Source organism: Dasypus novemcinctus, chromosome 1 (assembly GCF_030445035.2).
Source record: "Dasypus novemcinctus isolate mDasNov1 chromosome 1, mDasNov1.1.hap2, whole genome shotgun sequence".
NCBI classification, from domain to species: Eukaryota; Metazoa; Chordata; class Mammalia; order Cingulata; family Dasypodidae; genus Dasypus; species Dasypus novemcinctus.
In genome coordinates, this window is record NC_080673.1 from 194,067,070 (window position 1) to 194,090,987 (window position 23,918).

Here is a 23,918-nt window from a genome sequence, read left to right on the forward strand (position 1 = left end):
AGCTAAGATGTGATTCTGTTTTTCTGACACTAAAGCATGTTTGTGTAATCACTCCATTCTTGCCTCCACACACAGTAAATGAAAATGGTCAGCAATATATAATAAAAAGGGTAATAAATCCTGGTGTTATTATAGGATTTCAAGGATATTAATGACAATGAAACAGCAATAACTGGTGTTCACCAGTGAACACTCTACCTGATGTTGAAACTTTATCAAAAGATTCCCTATCAAATGTTGAAAATGTTCATAGATTTGGTAGCTGCTGATTTGTGAAATATTTTCTGCATGGTGAATTCAGAAATGAATTATTATACTAATCTGTTATACATATTATTACAATAATTTGAATATATATTGTGATATTGTTTTGTAGAACACTGGTAAATCAGGTGCAATGATTGGAGACATATTTCTCAGATCTATTGATTTTTCTTCTGAGCTTATCCCCCAATTTTTGCACTCGGCCGGTTGTTTTCAAAGATTGATTCCGAACCACTTCTTCCTTCGGAGTTAACACAACCTCTCTAGAATTTCAATTTAGTTTACCTTGAAGGATCACCGACTCTGCAAGCTTCCCAACCAACTTTTTTTGCGGGGGAAAAAGAAGTGAAAATTACTGAAGGACTAGGGGACAATTGTAAAGAGCTGTGAGAAATCTACGTTTCAGCAGCAGCAGGACGGATGGGGAAATGATACCGCAAGAAAGAGAAGCTACGCAGTTCTATTTTAATTCCATCTATAAAAATAGAATCCAGGAACCCTTTATGTGTTTTCACTCAGGTTGTTGGTGCAGAGGCAGGGATGGCACCTGTGCTTCTGGCTCCTGGGTTCTGTCTCTACTTAGTCTTTCCATCTCCCTGCCTGTCCACCTGTCCATCTATCCTTCCATGCATCACACATCCAACCATCGCCTGGTAGCTGGAACAGCCCTGTGCCGCAGGCATCAGATGTCTGAATCCAGTTCTGCAATCACTAGCAGTGTGCCTCCATCGTCAGCAATTCATTTTATCATGCCATGGCTCGTGTTTTCTCATCTACAAAATGGGATACCATCCACCTGAAAGAGTTGTAGTTACAATGAAATGAGAACGTGGGCAGGGAGGTCAGAGAGCTGCATTTGAAGCATCGCAGGGCCGTTCAATTCTTGTTGATTAAGGAAGGTGACGTAGAGGAGAGAGTGAAGGAGTGATTGCCATTAGAAAAAGCAACACAGAAAGGGAGGAGTTTTAAGGCAGGAGAGAAGGAGAGGTGCTTTATGGTAGCATGTATTACCTGCTGTCCCCTTTTCACCTTTCTCTCCTTTCCTGCCGTCTCGACCATCTCTTCCCGGAAGGCCGATCCGACCATGGGGCCCGGGGGACCCATTTGCTCCTGGGGGGCCTGGAGGTCCAGGTAAGCCAGGAATGCTACAGATATATCTTGGGGAGTAGGTCTCTCCTTTGAACTGATTACCCCGAGGTTGTCCACTTGCACAAACGGCAAAACTTGTCACATAGAGCAAGACAAACATCTTTGGCTCTGGAAGAGAAACACATGGACATAAATGCACCCTCTCAGGTGGAGCTTTTGGTAGGATTATTCGAATGACTCTTTTCAACAATTTACCCCAGTGCTTGCCTCCCCACACACTTCTAAGGATCCTGTTTACATTCTTCATTTCATTGGAAATGGCACAACACGGTTAAAAAGTTCTCAGCACTCTAAGCAGGGATTTGGTGCTGATGAAGGATTGATTTTTAAAATGTCCACATAAATTACATTGCATTTATTCTGAAGATCCATAGACTTTGAAAAATAGCTTTTTTTTTTTTTTTGCAAAAGTGATACACTTTTAAAAGGAAATTAGGGATGCAAAGGAATCAGATAAATAACAGTATTTTCACCACCCTCTGCATTTTTTTTTCTTTCGAGTTATCAGGCCCAGGGATTGGGCCCTGGCCCTCGTTTGTGTGAAGCTGGTGCTTAACTGCTGAGACCTATTGGCTCCCTTGAGTTGGTGTCTGCTTGCTTGTTTGTCTTTTTTAGGAGGCACTGGGGACAGACAGAACCCAGACCTCCCATTCGCGAAGCAGGTGCTCAACAGCTCGAGCCACATTGGTTCCGTTCCCTGTACTGCATTTATATATACCTTTCCCTCCTAGGTTATGGAGAAAAGTGGTATCACATCATTCCTACAATTCTTCACCTTTTCTCACTGGACAATATATCCTGAACATCTCCTGGTGTCACAAATTATTCATAACATTAAAAAATTATTACATTTGGCTCTACAGTCCTTTATGTACATAACCCACCATTGTAGGCATTTAATAGTTGCCAGTTTTCTGCCATTATCAGCACCATGCTAGACAGCCTCATAACTAATTTTTGCATGCATCCATGGTCATTTTCTTAGAATTTATGGGTTTTTGAAAGTCAGAGACAGGAAGTGGCATTTTCAGGAAGACCATGTTTTTCACTTGATAATCATGTGCAATGCCAATTAGTGTTAATTGGAGTGCTCTGCATGTCTTGAGAGGGCCTCAAGCTTTAATTTAAAATCTGCAGGAAATAATACCATGGTGTCCCATTAAGCTGTTCGCACCGGGGCTCAATTAAAGAGCTGAGTGAAATGAAACCAAGCATCTTGCCATGAGCTCCGAAAGCAGCAGGTGGCGAGTTGCTTCAGCTCTGATCTAACAGGACTTGGATTCTCCCTTCACCAAGCCTGGGGGCTGAGAATGATGGATCAGTTATTAGCATGAAATCCTGGCATATAAGCCCGTGGGGAGGGGGTGTAGGGGGGCACACTTGATTTTCTTGGATAGGGGAGAACATATACAGGTAAATATGTGGTTTTTGGATGGTGGAAACTGTGCTTTCATAAGAAATCTGTACACTGATTGACCTGGCAAAACTCCCCCAAAGGAAATCATAAAAGTATTGGAAAAGCACATTGATGCAATTGCATTTCTGTTTTGTCAGGCATATCAGAGAATTAACCAAGCACACTGTACCTTTTTTTGTGGTGCCCATGGGGAAATTACAACATCCTGGAATCAGGCCTAGAAATTTGCCAGAACCTAGTAATGACCAACTGAGAACAGAGTACAAACCTATGAATTTAAAATAAGCCTAATCCCCAGAAATCTTAGAAGTGAAAAACCGAAGCAATATATCCAAATATAGGCTCTGTATCCTTGGCCAAATTTCAGCGTTATGAGTAAAAAAAAACCCAAACCCGAAACCAGACAAAAACCACACATAACAAAAAAGAAAATAAAGGAGAACATCTTTGCCATGCTCAGTCTGCCTGACTTGTCATACAGCACAAACCCAAATCACAGATCCTATTGCTCAACTGGGATTAAGGCACTTTCTGACAGGCTCAGAGGTTCTGATAAAGACACCAGACTTTCCACAGGAGCTGCAAATGAAAGAAACTGAAAAGAACATTTTATCCACAGTTAAAAAAAGATGCAATGGTTAAATAGCCAGTTCCTCTCCCTTCTGAAATGTATGGAAAAAATGTGCCAGATGTATGCTAGGGACCTCGATTGGTGGTAATAGTCTGATGATATTGTCCAATAATCTGTAACAAATGTTCCACCAGGGTGTGGAGTTGTATGGGAAATCTACACATCTGTGTGATTGTTTTGCAAATTCACAATATCTGTAACAAAAACATATTTTAAAAACATATTTTGGGGAAAAATACACCAAATGTAAAATAAGGACTATAGTTGGTAGTAATATTTTTACGATGCTCTTGCATAGTTTGTAACAAATGTTTCGCAACAATGCAAAGAGTTGGTGGAGGGGTGATGTATGAGACTCCTGTGTGATGTTATGTATGTTTATTTTGTAAGTTCACAATCTTTACTATACACTTATTGTTTATGTGTGTTCATGTATGAATGATATACTTCAATTAAAAAAATTGTTAAAAAAATAAAGACACGATGTTTAAATTGCCAGTTCCTCTCCCTTCTGAAATGCTGATTAGAGAAGGCTTTGAGAAGGAATTTGAAGGAGAATATGCTCATTGACGCTTTTAGCCCAGATATAGGATGTGATGCTGTAGATTGAAGTCCGGAGTTGGTTCTAAGAGGGACTTGAAAGTATCTGGAGAGAAGGCGCTTTGGGCAATGGCATCTCCTAGACACTCTGAGGGAGGTACAGAGAGCACACATGTGCGGGGAGTCAGGGGGGTCTGTGAAGAAGGTCTGGTTGACGATGGTAGACGAAGCAGACATCTTTGCCAGGAGCCAGGTAAAAAGAGTTCAAAGAGGAAATAAACTGAAGTGACCAAAACAATCAGTTATTCATTGAACGGATTGACTTTTATTGAAAAATGCACTGGAAGATTGTTTGTGAGTGTGTAAATGCTGGAAGGGTACCCAATTAGAATTTTTTCCCAAAGGCCCTAAGAGGGAGTATCCATTTACAACCCTCATCAGAATTGCAGAATAATGTGCTCTAGTGCCTGATGCAGGAGGATGGCACGTTCAGACTGGGGTGTGAATGGTCAATTGAGTCCTGGGATTTGAGTTAGATTTAGGTTTCTGGTCAGGCAGCATGGATTGCAATGGAAAGCCACCCCATCATAGCTCCCCACTCACTCAAAAGCCAAAAGCCTCATGCTACGTGGTCTCCAAGGCTCTGCCTGTTTGGCACCCGCTGCTCCTTAGTTTCCTAATTTCATTTTCTATTACTCACTTTACCACTTTCTTGACTCCACATTGGATTCTGGGCCATTCCTCAAAGACACCAGGGGTGTTCTGCCTTAGAAACTTTTTTGTTGTCTCTTCTTCTATCTAGAAGATGTCCCAAGATGTTCTTTCCCCAAGATGTCCACATAATCCATTTGCTCACCTTCAAGTCTTTGCTCAGATGCTACCCTCTCGTTGAAGCCACCCCCTGTCCTCTTTTTTTTTTTGGCTTTTATAAAGAGCATTTATTTGGGGAGGAGCTTACAGTTACCAGGCCATAAAGCATAAATTACTTCCCTCACCAAAGTCTATTTTCTCATTGGAGCAAGATGGCTGCCGGCATCTGCAAGGGTTCAGGCTTCCTGGGTTCCTACATTCCTGGGGCTTGCTTTTCTCTGGGTTCAAGGTTCCTTTCTTCCTGGGGCTGGCTTCTCTCTCCTCTGTGTGCTAACTTCCCGGGTCTTCAGCATCAAACTGACATCAGAAATCCCCACACTCTGTCCTTTGTCATGCCTTTTATCTGTGAGTCCCCACCCACCAAGGGGCCTGCACTCAATGCCCTAATCATAACTCAATCATGCCCAGGTACAGACCAGATTACAAACATAATCCAATATTTCTTTTTGGAATTCACCAGTTATATCAAACTGCTGCACTCCACCCTCTGAATTCCAAAAAGTCATCACAATATTCAAAAAACCTTTAAATCAGTTACAATGCAAGTACTAAATCATGTCATAATCAATTTAAAGAAATACAGTTTGTCTTGGGGCAAAGCCCTGCTATAGACCTCTGAAACTTACAAAACAATTAATCTGTTTCCAATACAGAAATGGATAGAAAAAGGATAAACCTTTTCATTACAATAAGGAGAAATTTTGAGGGAAACATGAGTTACAGTGTCTCTGCAGTTCAGTAGACCTGCAAGGCATCCTCTATTCTATTTCAAAGCCTAAGATTCATTCTTAAGATGATGGTTTCTTCTTGGGCCTCATGGGGACCCACCCTTTCCACATGCTTGACCAATGGCCATTTTCTTGGTTCCAACCTCCTCAAGCATCTGGGTGTCCACCAAGCTCCAGACCTCTCCCTCCCCCTGTCCTCTTATTTAACTCTGCAATCACCTTCTCCTTCCCTGTGACCCTCCCCCAATTCTGCTCTAGCTTATTTCTATTCTCCATAGCACTTATCCCCCTCTAACTCACTAGGTTTTTCCTAGGTTTATTACGCTTGTTTCATTTTGTAAATCTCCGTCTGATAGAACCTAGGCTTCACGAGGGCTGCCATCTGCGTTTCACCCATGGACATCTCCAGCCACCCAGAACAGTGCTTGACACAAAAAACTCAATCTGGGTGCAGAGGAGACGATTTTTCTGGTGTGAGTTTTGAGGAACGAAACTAGAAAGGAAATATGGGATATGAGATTATTACAAGAGAAAGAGGAAAGAGTAATAGGTGGAACATAGGGGCTTCGGAATTAAGTATAAACCACAATGTAAACTATAGACCTTGCTTAGTAGCAATGCTTCAATATTTATTCATTAATTGTAGCAAATGTACCACACAATTGTAAGATGTTGTTAGTAAGGGAAGATGTAGGGGGGGGGCGGTAGGGTATATGGGAATCCCTTACACTTTCAACATAACTTTTCTGTAATCTAAAACCTCTTTGAAAATAAAATTTATTATATTAAAAAAAAGAAGAAATTAAAAAAAATATTCCTGGGGTCTATGTGACCCTTTCATGGTGCTTGAGAAAGACAAATAAAGGACTTGAGTGGTTTTGATTTTGCATGGTCTAGAGCATTAAAATTATTTTTAAAATTTATTTTTGTATAGATATTATGTGCACATTTCATAACATTCAGAAGAAACAAAGCATAAGTAATAAAAAAGTAAATCTCCTTTCCCTCCCATTTTCTAGTCATACAGTTTTCATGCCCTAGAGGCAAGCACCACTGCCAGTTCGTTTTGTGTCCTCTCTCCCTATGCTAGCACATCATAGGCAGTGTTCAGGTACTTTCTTTTGTCATTTAGCCTGAAGATCTTTCCATATCTATCTATATCTGTCTGTCTGTCTGTCTGTCTGTCTATCTATCTATCTATCTATCTATCATCTATCTAATCTATCATCCAACATCTATTTACTCTATCATATATCTGTCTGTCTATCCTTCTCTGCCTCATTCTTTTAAGTGGCTAAAGGATATCCATCATATGGATGTATCATAATAGCTTTGGCATAGTCTTCTATTGATGGACATTTAGGATATTTTCATTCCTTTTGCCAGTACAAACAACAGTGCAAATGGATATCCATATATAAGATACACACACATACACCTAATAAATGATCTTTGCACAAATTTTACTATATGAACAGCAAGTAGTTTTTCCCAGTTTGTCTTTTTCACTTTGCTCATACATTTATGTATGTATTTAGGTCCAATTGATTATAATTACAAGGCCTTCCCTGCTTCAAGATAATAAAAACAATGCTCCTACTTTTTAAATGTTTTTATATTGTTTCATTTTTTTTTTTCACACTTAAAAATTTGATCCATTAGAATTTTTATGAGGAAGGGTAGGGACCCAACTTTAGATTTGCAATGCCTTGTATTGAATAATCCATTCTTCGCCCCTACCCCCACTGCTTTGCGTTGAACTTGGTTGTTTGAGCACGTGGGTCACTGATTGATAAACATTACAATATTTTTTAATGGCTTTATTGAGATAGAATTACATACCATGACATTCATTGATTTGAAGTATAAATTCATCACCCAAAAAAGAAACCTGTACAATGTTTTAAAGCATTGACTTGAACTATGCAAATTCATATAGAGCCATCATACTAATGTGCATTTTGAATCTTCAAAGCAGGAATGCAGTATATCATATTTTGTAAAGTTATTAGTTACAGAACCCTTTGTTCTTGCTAAACTAGTCATGGAAAACACTTGGAGAGATACTGATTAAATCAGTTTGAAGACAGAACATCCAGCAAATGGACTTAAAGATTGAGGTCCCTTTGCAATAAGCATTTTTTTTTTAAAGAAAAGATGAATTAAGATGAAGAGAGAGCATACTTGTATTTTTGTTACTGTGTTAGGTGTTTTAAAGTCATCATTTACTTAATCCCATAACACTTTTTATGAAGTAGGTATGATTAGCCTCACTTTACCAATAAGAGAATTGGGACACTGAGAGCTCAAGTCCACACAGTCGCAAAATGGCACAGCTGGGGTCTTTCAGTCTCCATGCCTGCATTTCCCCTCGCATCATGTGAGGTAAACTATAGCATATTACTTCATGACCAAAGGCTGGGCTTGATTACTAATTCAAGTTGAAAATGTGCTTTGCCTGGAAATCATTAGGAAGCGGACCGGGAACCCAGGTCTGCCAAAACAAGACATTTCCTTGGCCTGCAGAGGTAGAGATTTCATAACATCAGGCTTTGTCCTTTTCTAACAGTGATACCCTGAGCAGAAAGGATGGCATTTTCGGGGTTCTCAGTCCTTCTGGGTTGTGGTCCCCAGCCTTGCCTTTGGGGCTCCAATTCTCTTTTTCAGAACTGCTTCTCCTGCTTGCTCTGAGTTCCCTTCCCTTCTCCTCCTGGCCCCACTGTCTGTAAGACTACACAATCACATGTGTGATGGCTACCTGTTTACTTGTGTCTTTCTCCACCAAAATGTCACTCCATATCACAACATCTAGGACAGAGCCTGGTCTACAGTAGAGGCTCAAAAAAGGTTGAGTAAAGGAAAAATACTTATTGTTGTCAAGGATTCATGATTCAAAAAGCTTTGTCGGAATTATGCTGTTATGGAACAACAGTATTAAGAGATGACACTTGCCGACAATTTTATCGTCACCAGAGCAACTTTACGTCCATGTCATCCTCTCAAAGACCTTTAGTGGTAGGTTGGCCAGGCACCTGAGGCCCAAAGAAGTCATGTAACTTGTCTGTGGTCACAAAGCTAGTATCAGACCAGAGCTTTGAACCAGGGTTTTTGGTTTCCTGGATTTTTCCCACAGTGCCACCTGTTTAATAAGCTTAACATCTAGAGTAATGAAATCAGGCCATTTCTACATTTGCCAAAATACTGAAAAGATTAAATTCCATACCTTGCTCTGGGATGGTGGGTTGCTGAAAGATTCTAAATCCACAAGAGACTGAGGCTCTTTCATGGGCGCTCAACGAAAAACTTGCTTGGGTATCACACAGAATAACAGATCCAAGTTCTCAAAGATTTCCAAATAGTTGTGCTAAAAATAATTTTCTCCTTTGGTCCCAAAGAGCCAGAGGCCCTGGAAGTCATTCATCGGGTGAGACTTAACTCAAGGGCCAGTTAAAATTATGGTTGTATTTGGGATAAACCTCGGCAAGTTCCTGCTTTCCTTGATCATTACGTTTAGAAGCTCCTCAGTCTCCGTGTGTTGTGGCCTCTCTTTCAGATTTGTTTACTTAATCTTTTTCCTCTTCATTTGTTTTCCATTGAGTGGAGGTTACAGGAAAAAAATTACTCACCAACTGGAAATTTGTTGTTCACTTAGAGAAAAGAGTCATTGCCTAGTTGAGAATTTTCAAAGTAGAACCTTTAGATTCTGGACTTATGGTGGTGTCTCATGGAATAAGAAGGAGAGATGTCCCTAATTCTTGGTAAATATGGCAGGAAAATTGTCCCTCATTTTATGTGCTGCAAAAAGAGAGAGTGTTATGAACACTGTGCTGATGTTTTCTTTGTCCTCTGCTGAATGGGTAAATGATTGGGTGTTTTTAGAAGATCAATGTGTCTTTGTTCCTATAGGTACCTGATCACAACAACTGAAAAGGCAGAATAGTTCCACAAAGCCTATGACTTGTCATCTTTGATGCAATCAATTTCTTTGTTTCCTTCTGATACATATTTCTTACATCTCCTTAGCAACAGCAATATATAATTCATGACGTCTTTAATGGAAATTGACTGAAAAATCTTGTTTTTATCTTGCTTTCCTCCCTCCCAGCTAATTCTTTTCAAGCAATTAACTGTAATGGAAAGAATTGTTTCCAGAGTTAGGGAAATGAACATTGACCACAATTTTTCCAAAAGATTAGGGGGACCCTATTCTGATAAGCCTCATTTTGCCTTAATTATATACCCTCCAATCCGGAGGAAATTGTCTTTTGATTTGGTAGGTGGTCTAAAATCTGAATGACATCATGGGGGCAGCAGAAACAATGCCTAGAGCATAGGAGCTAGTCACAATTTTATGCTAACTTAGAGTAGGACCTTAATTAGATAGTGTTGGAGAAAATATGGCTCTTACTGGGACACGAAGACTGACTGACCATAAGCAAAGAATTTATTTATTGAGAAGCTCTCTCAATGGAGGGGGTCGGAAGAACAGACTTCACCCCCCACCAGCATGGTGGGGGTTTGAAGAGAGACTTCAGCCCACTCCTGGAAGGGCAGGACTTGAATTTATGCAGAATTTTCCTAGGTGGGGAAATGAGCGTTAGTGGGAGGGGGTTGAGGGTCTGAATGAGGTAGTGGGAGGGGGTTGAGCGAGTCTATGGCTTCTTGGAATGCTGCAGGAGCAGATGTTTCTTTTGATCTGTAAGGTTTTAAAGGGTTTGTAAATAGTGAAGTTTTCTGTCTAGTCTCCCTGATATGCAGGCAGAAGTAGTAAAGATCTCCATCTCCCTCTGATAGGCAGATGGTGAAGATCTATATCTCCCTTTACTCCTGTCTCTAGGGGTTCCTTTGTTTAACCTGTGGGAAAGTGCCACAGGGGGGGGGGGTTACCTTTTTCCCAATGCATATCAGGGGAAACTGAGGTACTGCTTGTTAATTATTGCAAACCTCTAACAGATAACATCATTGTTTTCTCAACCTCAAGATAAAATGGTTGTTTGGGATTATTTTTAAGGTTTCTCATAGTTCTTAAAATTCTCTAGGACTGCTGGTGCCTGATGAGGTAACATTTAAAAATTGATGTCAGTCACTTCCATACATATAGGTAGAGACAGAAGTCATCTCGAAGCCCTCATTATTGATGAGAGAAATAACTTCACTCAAGTGACCCTTTTAGTACTACACATATAAGATGGCACTCAATCAAAGCTGAATGAGGGATTTTTCTCCCAGCCACCCTTGGATAGAGAGGGGATGAGGTGTTGTTGTTTTTTCCCTTAAAGCATCCAAAGCCTTCTGGAAAGGATGGACTCAGGAGTCTAACTTCTTGTCATGATGCAAAGTTAGGGAAACTAGTCATGGACTACAGAATTGGTCTGGTCCAAAGCCTGCTTTCCAGAAAAGACACTGTAGACCACAGAGCAGAATTGAAAAGGAGGTAAGTAGATGTCTGGGCAAAAAAGTGTAAAAGCTTTTTGGGGTGGCTGTGTCTGGTATGGTGAAAGAGAATGAGGCTGAAAGTTTGCCTGCAGTCAGTCATTCTGACATAGCAGATATTCTTTGGGGCAACAGTGGTTGAAAAGCACAAGGCTGGATTATGAGGGGCATTATATTGGAATCTAGAAAGGGGGACATGCTAGTGTCAGCAGCAGCATCCCTAAAAAGGGACAAGCATCGACTGGATGGTTCATGACAAGGGTTCAGCAGAGGGATCATATGACGGCAGCTAAAGCAACAAGGTGAATGCATAATCAAAGGCTTCGCTTTTCTCCTGGGATCTGGAAGAGGGAATGACCCTTTTCAATCAAGTAAGCCACTAGAGTTTTGAGGTCTTTCATGGAGAGGAGGAATCAGACCCTGACCAGCCTACCTGCTAATAAAAGCAAAAGGAATCCTAAGAAATTAATTCGAAAGGATAAAAATGGAGTGACTGTGTTTGCACTTGAGCTAATGAAGCAGGTCATAAAAGTTAATGTTTTCATTAGTTCACTCCTACCAGATCACAGAGAAACCCTTTGTCATGGGTAATAGAGGAACAGTAAAAGACCCTCCCCCACTCCACACTGAAATAGAAAACTAGCCCTCGCAAGCTCAATTTTAGTTGTTCCAGACTTTTAATATGTTCATTATTTGTTTCCAAGTGATGGCTTCTTCTTAATGGACTTTTCTCTTTTACTCTTCTTTGAAATAACACACTCCCTACCAAAGAGCTTAGAAATGGATGGATTTTTTTGACCTCCTAAAGAGATAGATGTGCTCCTATTTTTCCTGCCTTAGCTTGTCTGGGTGTTGATATAGTTTATGGGTAGTCATATTGGCTTTTCTGTGGCATTAAAAGCTTCCCTAATTTCCGTTAATATTTTTTGCTGCATTTTAAAAACAAATGGCCCTGTATTGCTAGATTAAAGTATCACAGTATTTTTCCATTTTCAATATTTGATAGTTTACTTGCTTTATTATTTTTCATCTTAGATAATTTATTATAATCGATATCTTCTTGGACCCACTCTTATTCCCAGAGAGAACGAACCTTTGGAGTTTTCCCCTTGAAGAATCAGACCTCAGATGTGACTAAAGCTTGTTAGTGTCTATTTCACGCAGTTATTGTCACACTTCTCTTAGAGAGAGTGGTGAAAAGTGATGGGTAGAAAAATAGGCTGAAGGGAGTATCGACTTAGAGAGCATAAAGTCAGATTCTGTTTTCACCTGGCACTCATCCCACAGCCAGTCTTATTCTGTCTTTCCTAGGCAGAGAATTTTTCCTTTCAGCTTGTGCTTTTGTTTTCCTATAGCCTTAACTCACTTCTCAATTGCATACAGTCCATTTCAACCCAATCCAGTCAATGTTCACAAAGTATCTAACAGTGTAAACCAGTTCTCAAAACAACTACAAGCAAACAAACAAAACCCAGGTCTGTAGTGGTAGTGCTTGTCAATTTCCTTGGTGTAAGTATTCCCATCATGGCCAATTTCTAGCTACCAACCTGACCTTCAATGAGTGCAAAATTGGGAAGAAATGTGCAGAATTGTCTCTTGCTTGCTGGTCTACTCGGCTTAGCACACACCACTGATTATATGTATGTATGTATGTATGTATGTATGTATGCTGCTAGGTACTGAGATTATTAAATTTTTCTAAGTTCTAGGTGATAAATAATGAGTATTTATGTGCTAAGATGTTACAAGTATCACATCTCTTAATTCCCACCAGAACCTTCTTTAGTATTATCCCCCTTTTATAGATGAGCAATGTCAGCAGTCTGGTCCACAGCTGGCACACCTGGCCACTATACCACTTTCTGCCTAAGGTGTTGCTAACTTTACAAGACCAGGTTCCTGCATTCAAACAGATGCAGTCAGGTGGAATGCACATTTGCTGTCTTCTCCTCCTCATAGGTGCACTGGGTTCTGTTGGGAACATAGTCTTTCCTTTCTAGCCTCAGTGCCTTGATTATATCACCTTCTGTGGTCTGCAAATCCCTGCCAACCATCTCCTTATGCCCCTTTCTCCTTCTGTTCTCATTTGCCCTCCCTACTCATTATTCTCTCCAGAAAGACTCCCTGATAGTCTCAACCAGGTACAAACTTACCTTCACTGGAACCTGCCTATCACGTCATTTGGGCTCTCTTAGGCACACTGGCTTTCAACCGGATCTACTGAATCAACATACCAGGGCATTAGGTCTAGCTCCTTGGGCGATTCTGATGGGTAACTAGGCTTTGGGAACCTTTGCCCTATCTACTTTTACTCAAATATACTTTATGTTGGTCCTTCCAACCCACAGCATTTCAGGGATACAAATCTGGGTTTCTCCCCCTATCATCTTGTTCTTTTATTCATTACCCCATCACATATTTACTGAATGACTTCTATATGATAGAGCCTAAATGCTAAAATATGGTATTCAAAGGAGAGCAAAAATAGAGCTCTTATAGAGATAAAGTCTGGTGGGGAAGACACCACAGAAAACCATACAAGCAGCACCTGTTAAGCAAAAATACTTTGACTGCTTTTTTTCTAATTTCTCTTCCATCTGACCTGATTCTAGAAGTGCCCAAAGTGGAGGGACTGTGTTTTCGTTTGCTAATAGCTGTCAAAACAAAATACCAAAAATGGGTTGGCTTTTATAATGGGAGTTTATTAGGTTAAAATCTTACAGTCCTGGGGTTGTAACAATGTCCAAATCAAAGCATCATCAGAGATATTTTGTCACCAATGGTCAGCTGCTGGCTGTCCTGGACTCCTGCTACGTGGCATGGCAAAATGGTGGGTGGTCTCTGCCTTCCTCTCCAGCTCTACTTTCTCCCCAAGGTCAGCTGTGGGTGATCAGGCAGATGGCTCATCTCTTGACATTCTCCTCTGAGCGTCATTGCTTCAGCTTCAGCTACTCTGCTGATTCCATCCTCTAGCCTCACTCTCAGCCTCTCAGGCTTTCTCCATCTTTCTATGGCTGCAGGGGATTCTGGAGTCCTCTCTCACATGGCAGGGTAAAATGGCAGCTCTCTTTTTCTCCATGTCTCTGCATGTTTCTTCCAATTATAAAGGGCTCCAGCAAGAGGACTGAGACCCACCCTGGGTCATGATTCACTGAAGTACTCCAATCAAAGGCCCCCAAGTAATTTCAATCCAATCAAAGAGTCTTACAATCGAATCAAAGGCTCTCAACTGAAGTGATTTAATGAAAAGTAATCAGGATGGATTCACTTCAAGAACAGGATTTTCTGGGGTCCACAAAAGACTCAAACCAGGACAGAATGGTTAGGAGATGGGGAAAATAGCTCATAGCATATCCCGAGCCATGAAACATGCTAAAGAAACAGAGAGGAAGAAGCTTTGGGTTGCATGTCAAATTGAAATTTTGATTTAGCTGTGTCTTTTTAATACCAGATAATGAGTCACAATTGACTAATGAGATTGTTCATGTAACTGAAAGTGGCCAGAAAACTAAAAAGTTTGCCTGAGATGTCAGCAAAGGGGAGGGAAGATCCAACAGAATTTGACCAGAAGAAACAATGGTAGACTACTCGTTTCTTATTTATATCAGATTAAAGACAGATCAGATCATTTGATAAACCCAGTAAACCCTGGAAAGTGCTCTGAAGGAAAAGTAAAGTGTTATGGGTGCATTTAGCAGGGTAGCCTAATTGAGTCTAGGGGTCAGGGAGGGCTTGCCTAAAAGACATCTGACCTAAAATATGACCAGATGGAGGGGCTAGAAAACACTTCCAGGCTGAGGAAACAGAATGTGCAAAGGCCCTGAGGTAGAAGAGAATGATTTTGAAAGAAGGATACTGAGAAGGAGTAAAGAAAAGAGTGAGCCTGGAAGAAGGACATTTGTGGACCAGACAGGGGTCTGCTGGCCAGGGAACGAAGTGGTCTTTATCCTGGGGTGGTAGCACCCCCTGAAGGCTTGTGAGCAGAATTTTATGGGTCAGGCTGGTATAACCCATGTTACAACCACAAGGATCACGTAGGTGGAGGTGGTTCAAGTTGCTTCTTTCCTGGCTTTTCAAGGTGACTTCAATATGTTAAATCGACTCAGTTCGGTTTCTGAACCGAATTTGCTTTCATTTTAGGAAAAGAGGTGGGTTCTCATAAGAAAAGGAATTTGCATAGTTGAAAGAAATGCAATTTACCCCTCATGGAAGGAATTAACATCACTGATCCCTGCTCTGTGCCAGGCACACCCCCAGGACCTTAAAATAGGAAGGCAGGATTCCCATGCTTCAGGAGCTTGTGTTCCAGTGGGGATTTCATCATCTTAGAGGAGGAAGGGCCCTGAGAGAACAAAAAGCCTGATTTTCCCATTTGATGGATGAGAAAACAGAGGTTCCATGTGGAAGACTGACTTTCTGAAAGGCCATGTTTATATAGAGAAAAAGTCAGACTGGACCTTGGGTCCCCTGAGAATGCCCAAGACTCTCTCCTCTATGTAGCACAGCTTCTCACCAAGTCCTGATTCCTAACTTCACAGGTAGAAGACCCTTCAGGAGTTTTTATATATCTAAGTATTCATTATTGTGGATAATTGAGAATTAACAATGTAGCGTTATCCTAGATAATTGCATTTGATCCTCTGCCTTATGTCCAAAACATTACTTCTCATGTTTTGAAGCAAAAGAAATTTTTCAAAGTTGTAAAAAAATTTCAAACGTGTGCAAAAGGAGAGCTCAAGTAAATAATGTACACACCACCCAGCTTTAACAGTTACCTATTCAAGGGCAATCTTGTCTTATCGATACTTCCATTCCCTTACTCCCCCGTACACATTTTCCCGCACTGCTGCATTTTTTATTTTTTGAAGCAAATTCTAGACATCGTATCATTTGGTCCATGACTATTTCTGTAAAACCTAGAAATTTTTTTATCATCTTGGAAAATAACAGAGTAAATGACACCATGTAGCTCCATCGGCTCTTGAGGCCTTTTAAGTACAAAACTGGCCTAAGTATAATTCAGAAAATGTCTTAAACATTCAGCAAGTTGGTGTACTGAAAATTCTGAAATGTAATTTTATGCGGCTGTCAACATTTTACAGTGTGGAGTGAGTCCTCCAATGACTTGTTATAGAAATTCCAGAAAGATCTGGGATTGTGAAAAGCCTGTCTCTGTGCTCATGGATCTGGGAAAGAATATGGTGTACAGCTAGACTTCAATTCTGCAGAATTTCGAGAATGGGTAATGCTGTCATACTCTCCTCAGATTGTTCAGGAAACACTAGAGAACTGGAGCTATTTTTATAACATTGGGAATTCCTAGAGTTTTGGAAAGCAGAGGCTAATGGGGTATTCTGATTTGCCTTAGGAACTTGAGAGTCGACAAGCATGGAAATGGGCATGTCAGTCCGAAGCAGATCTTAACCAGGTTGGTCATTGCTGCACACAAAAACACTTTTGGACAGACATAGAAAACAAGGCCAAAACTTCTGCGGAATAACAACCAAGAAGACAGACCACAGGATGAAAATTTCTGTTATGTTTGATTCTCTTCCTCTATGCCTCCTGATTGTCATTCCTTCATTCCATGTGTTCCTGGAGAAGAGTTGGCATTTGAGAGATGCCGATAAAGCTTCAAATGATAGGAAATTTAAAAGTTATCATTTATTGAGAGTTTTTTTAATGGTAAGGCATTGTTCTAAGTGATTTACATGCATTTTAAAAATTCTTTACCATGAGTTCATGATAGGTGAGGGGACTTGGTTAGAGACAGATTGATGCAACTAGAAGAGGACAAAGTTTCAAACCCTCTCTTTCCCTTCAATTTTCCATTACCTTTCCTTCAGTTTCCAATAACACAGTCATCATTTCCTTCTAAGGGCTCACTAGAATCATCTTTAACATCCATATTCTTATGAATAGTTCCTTCCAGGCTTTTACTTTCAAGTGAAACAAAATTCTTCCAGTCTCTACCCATTACCTGATTCCCAAGCCACTTAAACATTTTTAGGTATTTGGTAAACAAAATCCCACTTCTAGGGGATGAGCCTCTCTGGCGCTGAGGGATCACTACCAAGTACCAGCTGATGATGTAACTAGAAAATGACCTTGAATAAAAGGATCAACTTGGACCAGCAGAATATCTCAGTCTACATATAATACCAGGAGTTAAAAATGATTTTTGACCTGAATAAAAGGGGGAAATGGAAAGGACAAATGAGTTTATATGGCTATGAGTCTCCAAAAAGAGCCGGGAGGTTATCAGAGGCGTTGCCCTTATGCACACCTGAGCAGAGTCCCAGAGACAGATAAAAGTAGATGCAACCCCAGGTATCGGTTCTTCTGAGGGCAGCAGAGACCCACAGGTTCTATGGTCATGGCAGATGGACTTCAGTGCCATGTCAGTTGGTCCTACTTTGGAGTTTGTGTTTCTGTGTGATGGAGCTGGACTCAGATGTGATCTTTGTCCACAAGCCTCTCCTGTTACTTTTACTGGAACTGTAGTTGGTACTGGGGTTTAATGTATACCCAGGGGACCTGACTCTCTGGACTGACCATGCGATAGCCAGGCCCTGGGCCTCAACAGACTTGCAGCTCCTACACTCTGGTTTATTGGACTTACCCCACTCAGCTAACATGGAGGTGAAGAAGGTCAACCACCACACCAGGGAGCCAAGAGTGCCTACAACTGAAAGCAGGAGAATTGCATCCAGCATCCATGTGGAATCTAAGCCCCCTCTTGATATAGATGTGGAGTGGACACGGTCATTCTAGGGTCCACAGGATAGAAGAATAGAGATTGGATTAGAGTGGACTTACTGATATTCTATTCATGAACTATTGTGATTAGTAATCGAAGAAAATGTGGCACTGGTGTGGAGAAAGTGGTCATGGTGGCTGCTGGGGGTAGGGAGTGGGAGGAAGAGATGTGATGTGGGGCATTTTTGGGGGTTGGAGTTGTCCTGGGTGGTGCTGGGGGACAGTTACTGGACATTGTATGTCCTCCCATGGCCCACTGGGTGGACTGTGGGAGAGTGTGGGCTATGGTGTGGACCATTGACCATGAGGTGCAGCAGTGCTCAGAGATGTAGTCACCAAATGCAATGAATGTCTCATGATGATGGAGGAGGTTGTTGTTTTGGGCGGAGGAGTGGGGTGAGGGGGGTGGGTGGTATATGGGGACCTCATATTTTTTTAATGTAACATTAAAAAAAGAGGAAAAAAAACCACTTCTAGTACCAAAGACTGTCTTAATTTGCCAGGGTAGTGATAACAACACAGACTGGTTGGCTTAAAGAACAGGAATTTATTATCTCACAGTTTTGAAGGTTTTAGGATCATGCTTTCTGTGACATCTGTAGCATTCTGGTGGGGCCTTGCTGGCATGCTCTACCTCTGTCAAATTTTGATCTGACTCCTCTGTCTCGTACTCTAAGTTTCCTCTGCTTACAGGGCCTTCAGTCATATTGGATTAAGGTTCACCCCGAGTCAGTTTGTCCTCACTTTAATGACATCTTGAAATAAAAAAAGGTTCACAACCACAGGACTGGGGGTTAGGACTCAAACCTGTCTTTGTGGGGGACATAATTCAACTCATAACAATTGACCACCTTATCCACATGCATGAAATCCAAGGACTATTTTAAAATTTGGCTTGGGAGTTTATCTTCATGACATCAAACAGAGATGAGAATGGAGAACTTCAATTAAAATGCGCTATTCAGAGAGTTAGCAATGAGTGGACAGGGGATTGTGTTAGAGAAGAATGCCTTTTCCTTGACTATCCATCTTTGGGGTGGGGATGGTTCCTAAGCCACTGCTGTCCTCCCCCACTCCTTTATTCTTTTCCAGGGACTGTGGGGTGAATTCGCAGATAGGTAAATTTGGGCAGAACAACTAGCTACGCTCAACTTAATTGACTGAGGAAGAAAATCTACCCAAAATTGGGGAATTTGGATTAAGAAGTTCTTTGACCATCACATCTAAGAGACATCTTTTGTAAAATTTTGTAAAATGCAGGTTTTTTGAGGTATAATTTACAAAGAGTAAAATTCACCCTTTTTATACAAAAGTTTGATGAGTTTTGACCAATATATACAATTGTGCAACTATTGCCACCATGTCTAGATACAGGGTTTTTCCATCACCTCCGAAGTGTTCACTCATGTCCCACCCCAACCACTGGTAGCTGCTGATCTTATTTATTTTTTCTATAATTTTGCCTTTTCCAGAATGTCATATAAATGGAATCAAACTATGGCCTTTTCCATCTGTCTTCTTTCACTTTGTATAATGCATCTGAGAGTTATTTATGTTCTATGTTTCTTTTGCTGATTAGTATTCCATTGTATGCATGTACTACAATTTGTTTATCCACTTACCAGCTGATTGACATTGTTTATTTCCAGTTTTTGGCTATTGTGAATTAAAGCTGCTGTAAGCATTCATGTACAAATCTTTTTGTGGACATATGTTTTTGTTTCTCTTGAGCAAATACCTAGAAGTGGGATTGCTGGGTAGTATATTAAATTTATGCTTGACTTTAGAGAAAGCTGCCAAATTGATTTCCAAAGTGGCTATATCATTCTGAGTTTTCACCAGCAGTGTTTGAAAGTTCTGGTTGCTCTACATCCTTATCAGCATTAGTTTTGCCTTTAAATTTTAGCCATTCCAGTTGGTACATGGTGGTAACTCATTATGGTTGAGATGTGTATTTATCTAATGACATTGAGCATCTCTTCATGTGCTAATTTGCACCCATCTATCTTCTTTGGTGAGGTATTGATTCAGAATTTTTGCTCATTTTGCATTCTTCGGTTTTTATTTGCAAGAATTCTTTATATATTTTTGATACAATTCTTTATCAGCTATGCATTTTGCAAATATTTTATTTTCCTAACAGGGTCTTTTGAAGGGAAGAAGTATTTAAATTGAGCAAGTACAATCTATCCACTTTTTTATAGTTAGCATTGTTGTGTCCTATCTAAGAAATCTTTGCCTAACTCAAGATCATAAATGCTTTCTCCTATGTTTTCTTCTAGGAATTTTATAGATTCAGGTTTTACATTAAGGTCTATAATCCATTTCAAGTCATTTTTGTATATGGGTTGAGGTAAGGATAGAGATCCATTTTTTTTTTTTTTTGCATATGAATGTCTTATTGTTTTATTTTGCTATTTGTATAAATCTCTGGCAGTGAAGAGAGGTACTATTTATTGGGTTCCCTAGTAAATGTGGGAAAGCTGATTCCTACTTTAATTCTATTAGGGAAAGCCTGATTTCTATTCATGGGCTACACTTGATACAGATCCAGGTACCAGAATGAGCACCTTCCAATGAGTTCCTCTGGGGGCAAGAGTCCTGTCTTACTTATCATTGTCACTTGCATGTAGCCAAGGTCTGGAATCTAGAAACTCTCAATAGATTTAATGACTAATTTCTAATGAGATGCCAAAATATGAACAAGGGAAGTAATCGTCAATGCTGACTGGGTTCTAGAGGCAATCACTGGATGAGTAAGTAACTCCGCTCCTCCTGAGAGCCATTGCCTTGATTTAGGACTCATTGTCTCTCACCTGGAGTCTTGCAAAAGCCTGAACTCCTCTCTCTCTTCTTGTCATTTTCTGCCCTCATGCCCAACTTCTACTGTGCTGCTAAAGTGAGCCACATAGTGGGCATTTGATAAATACTTGCCAAATGAACAAACAATATCACTCCCCTATTTAAAGTCATTCCAATAATTAAATCCATGCTGTGATTTTATTTGACCCAAAGCAAAAATAAATCTACAACAAAAAAATGCACAGTTGATAAACATGTGTTGAGAATCTGCTATTTGCCAGGCACCTGACACATAAATATTTATGAATTGATTTCGTACTTCATTTATCAGTAGCTCACTAAGTCTTAAGTTCCGTGAGAACAAGCACTTTGCCTTGTTCATCACCAGAAGAGTGCATGGATCATAGGGGGCCCCAACGAATAACCGTTGAATGAATATTATTATGCACACTGTATATCCACATAAACTATAGCTTCAGGAGGGCGAGGTACTTGTCCCAAGTCACACAGCTGGAAATCGATGGAGCAAAGATGTGAATTGTTTGGCTTTAAGCAGCCCTTTCTAAAATCCCAAGGTTCCACAATAATTGCTTCTCCTAAAATGTTCAGCTAGACTGTGGGTGGCACATGAGGAGCCAACAAATCCTGCCGAGAGTTTTATTCTGGCTGGGGTCCACTGGGCTGATATGAGGTCAGGTACAGAGGAAGTAAGGCAGGGAGACTCTCAGGCCTGCAGATAGCTTCTAGTTACTAGAGGGGCACATTTGGGTGATGTCCCTTGTTCTGGGAGAAGTTCTCATAGGGCCCCCACATGAAGGGAAAGAGAGAAGGAATAAGAAAATTACAATCTGATCTTGCTGAGAGAGGAAGTAGGCAGTTTTGGCTGCCAGCTAGCAATAACCTTCAGTTTGTTAGGAAAAGAATTAGCTCCAAGGCATCCCATTACTCAGAACTTGGCCAGGGGAAAAATACAAGGGAAAATCATAGAAGGTGCAAGTGGAAAGAGGGATTATTTGCCAGGACATGGGGCAGTGTTTGTTGGAACGATGAGACCCACCTTGCTCTTGGATTCCCAGAGTCCCCCAGCTGCCAAAAACATCTACTGTCCCTCCAGCTGGCTACAGAGCTGCTCCTCCTCTGCTGGACAGTCTTGGTCACTGAGATGCATGTGTCCGGTCTCCCAGGACATCCATCAGTGGATCAGCACAAGGGGTCTACCAGAAGGATTGCAGCTGGCCACCAAGAAGAAGTGCTCTAAGAGGCCAATAGTCAACACTGGGGAGGCATCCCTGTCTAAGTGCCACTATGTACTAGCCATAGCGGATCTTGGCCTCCCATCAAAGTAGGTATTATTATCTTCTAATTACAGTGATAGAGACCGAGGCTCCAAAATTAGAGAATGTGGCAAAGGTCATGCCACTACTAAGTGATGGATGGGTCATTCAAACCCAGATTCCCTGACCCTCAAAACAAACCCTTAGTTTAAAATGAAGACGGTACTAGTTCTTGGCTCATAGGGTAGTTGTAAAGATTAATTTAAATAATCCATAGAAAACCAGTGCCACAACGCCTAGCACATAGTATGCATTCTGTAAGAGTAAATATTAGGTGAGGTTAACAGTGCAGTCATTGTGGCCGCTGCTCTTGCTACTGCACCTTTGGCTGCTGTTCTTTGGTGAATTGATGAATGCCTTCTCTGTTCCGTGTTCTCTTTATTCAGCTTGTTTTGCCCCTGAATACCATCCAGAGGCCCATTGCTGATTGCAGGGAGGACAGAGGCCTACACTTGACATTGTCATTCAATGATACAAAATTCACGATCACTAGAATTTTGGAGAATGTCTGTGCCACATTACTTAGGCGTACAAAATAGTGATGATAATCGCTTACTTTTATTGGACACTTACTAAGAAGAAACCTAAACTCACTTCTTCTCGGGCATTTCATGCCTATGTAACTTTTTGGTGTTTCTGATAGTCTACCTGGACAATGCAGGCCCCATGTTCTCTGCTTCGTTTCTTGCCAAAAACACTGTGACCATTCTGGGGAGGCACCTGTAGACCTCAGTTCAGGTTGAAGAGCTACAATAGACCAAACAAAGGCAGAGACACGACCCTTTCCAGTCAAAACAACTTCCCCAGCAGACCCTCTCACAGTGGAGGGCAGGGTGGGGAACCCAACAATGACTCACGGTGTTTTGGGGAAGAACACTGAGCATAGCAAATTTGGGAAAAAAAGAACAGTGGAATGTTACCATAAGACTAAATTAGCAGGGCTTTGCTCATCTTCTCTCTTCCCCCGGCCTCTCTTTGTGACAGCTTGGGCAATAAGACAGCGAGCTTTGAAGGCCAAAGTCATGACTGCCCAGCCACATGATCTTGGGCAATTTGTATAACTTTTGGAAACTTAGTTTGCTCTTCCATAGATTGAAAATTTAGAAATGCCCAAATCAAGTAAGATTTAGCAAAGCAAGTCATTTCATTGGTGCTAATCAAGAAATGTTGGTTTTTGTTGGTGGGGAAAGAAGCAACTCTAAGTCAGAGGCATTCTTATTTTTTAAATAATGTTTTGAATTTACCATCCTGCAGGGGCTAGGAAATGCATATTTTCAGAGGTACTTTTTCTGGGTTCGAAACCTCCATTTTCAGGATCATCTTATCTACATGATCAGGGAGTTTCCCTGAGGAAATGACTTTTAAGAAATTTCTTGAGACCTGAAAGTTGAAGAAAGGCGTCTAGGAAAACAGGTGTCAGAGTGCAGTAGAGTAAGTTTTCGTGGCAGAGCTAATGGCATGTGTACAAGCCTGGCATGGAGAGAGAACAGGGCACCTTGGGGAAAATGAGAGAAAGCAGGTGTGGCTGGGGCATGAGAGGGTGAGCAAGGAATGTCAAAAGATGAAGATGGAGGCTGAGGCCAAGGTCTGATTATGGGCGCTAAGGTGGCCTGAGTTATTTACCCTAAATTTAGACAGCTTCTTCCTCCACAGTCTTGTGGTATGAACCATTGAAAATAGGATCCCTTGAAGATGTTTTCAGTTAATGTGCGGACTAACAGAATGAAGTCAGGTCTTAATCCAGATTACTATGGTTCTCTGTAATGGAAGAAATTCAAAAATAGGAGAGAAAGCCATGGGGAGGTGGTGGAAGCCAGAGGTCGACAGAACCAGGAAGTCAGTGGAACTGGGAAGAGAAAGGAGAGGACATCACCGGGCGATAGGAAAGTCAGGGAACCTCATTATTGTCAGCCAGTCAGATGCTGCCATGTCTGGGAGGAAACAAGCCATCCAGTCTTGGAAATGGTGAGACAATAAATTCCCATTATTTA

At 41.0% G+C, this 23,918-nt stretch overlaps 1 protein-coding gene across 4 annotated transcripts in view; it reads right to left on the reverse strand.

The window, feature by feature from the left end:
- C1QTNF7 (C1q and TNF related 7) overlaps window positions 1-23,918 on the reverse strand; it is a 104,239-nt gene that overhangs the window by 7,791 nt on the left and 72,530 nt on the right. For 3 of the 4 annotated variants that reach the window (XM_058300785.2, XM_071217212.1, XM_058300796.2), the window contains exon 2: window positions 1,276-1,521. In XM_058300785.2, coding sequence (XP_058156768.1) covers window positions 1,276-1,521 — 246 coding nt within the window. Of the gene's footprint in view, window positions 1-1,275; window positions 1,522-8,822; window positions 8,917-23,918 lie in introns of those variants that run through there. The other variant, XM_058300801.2, reaches the window with a different exon arrangement.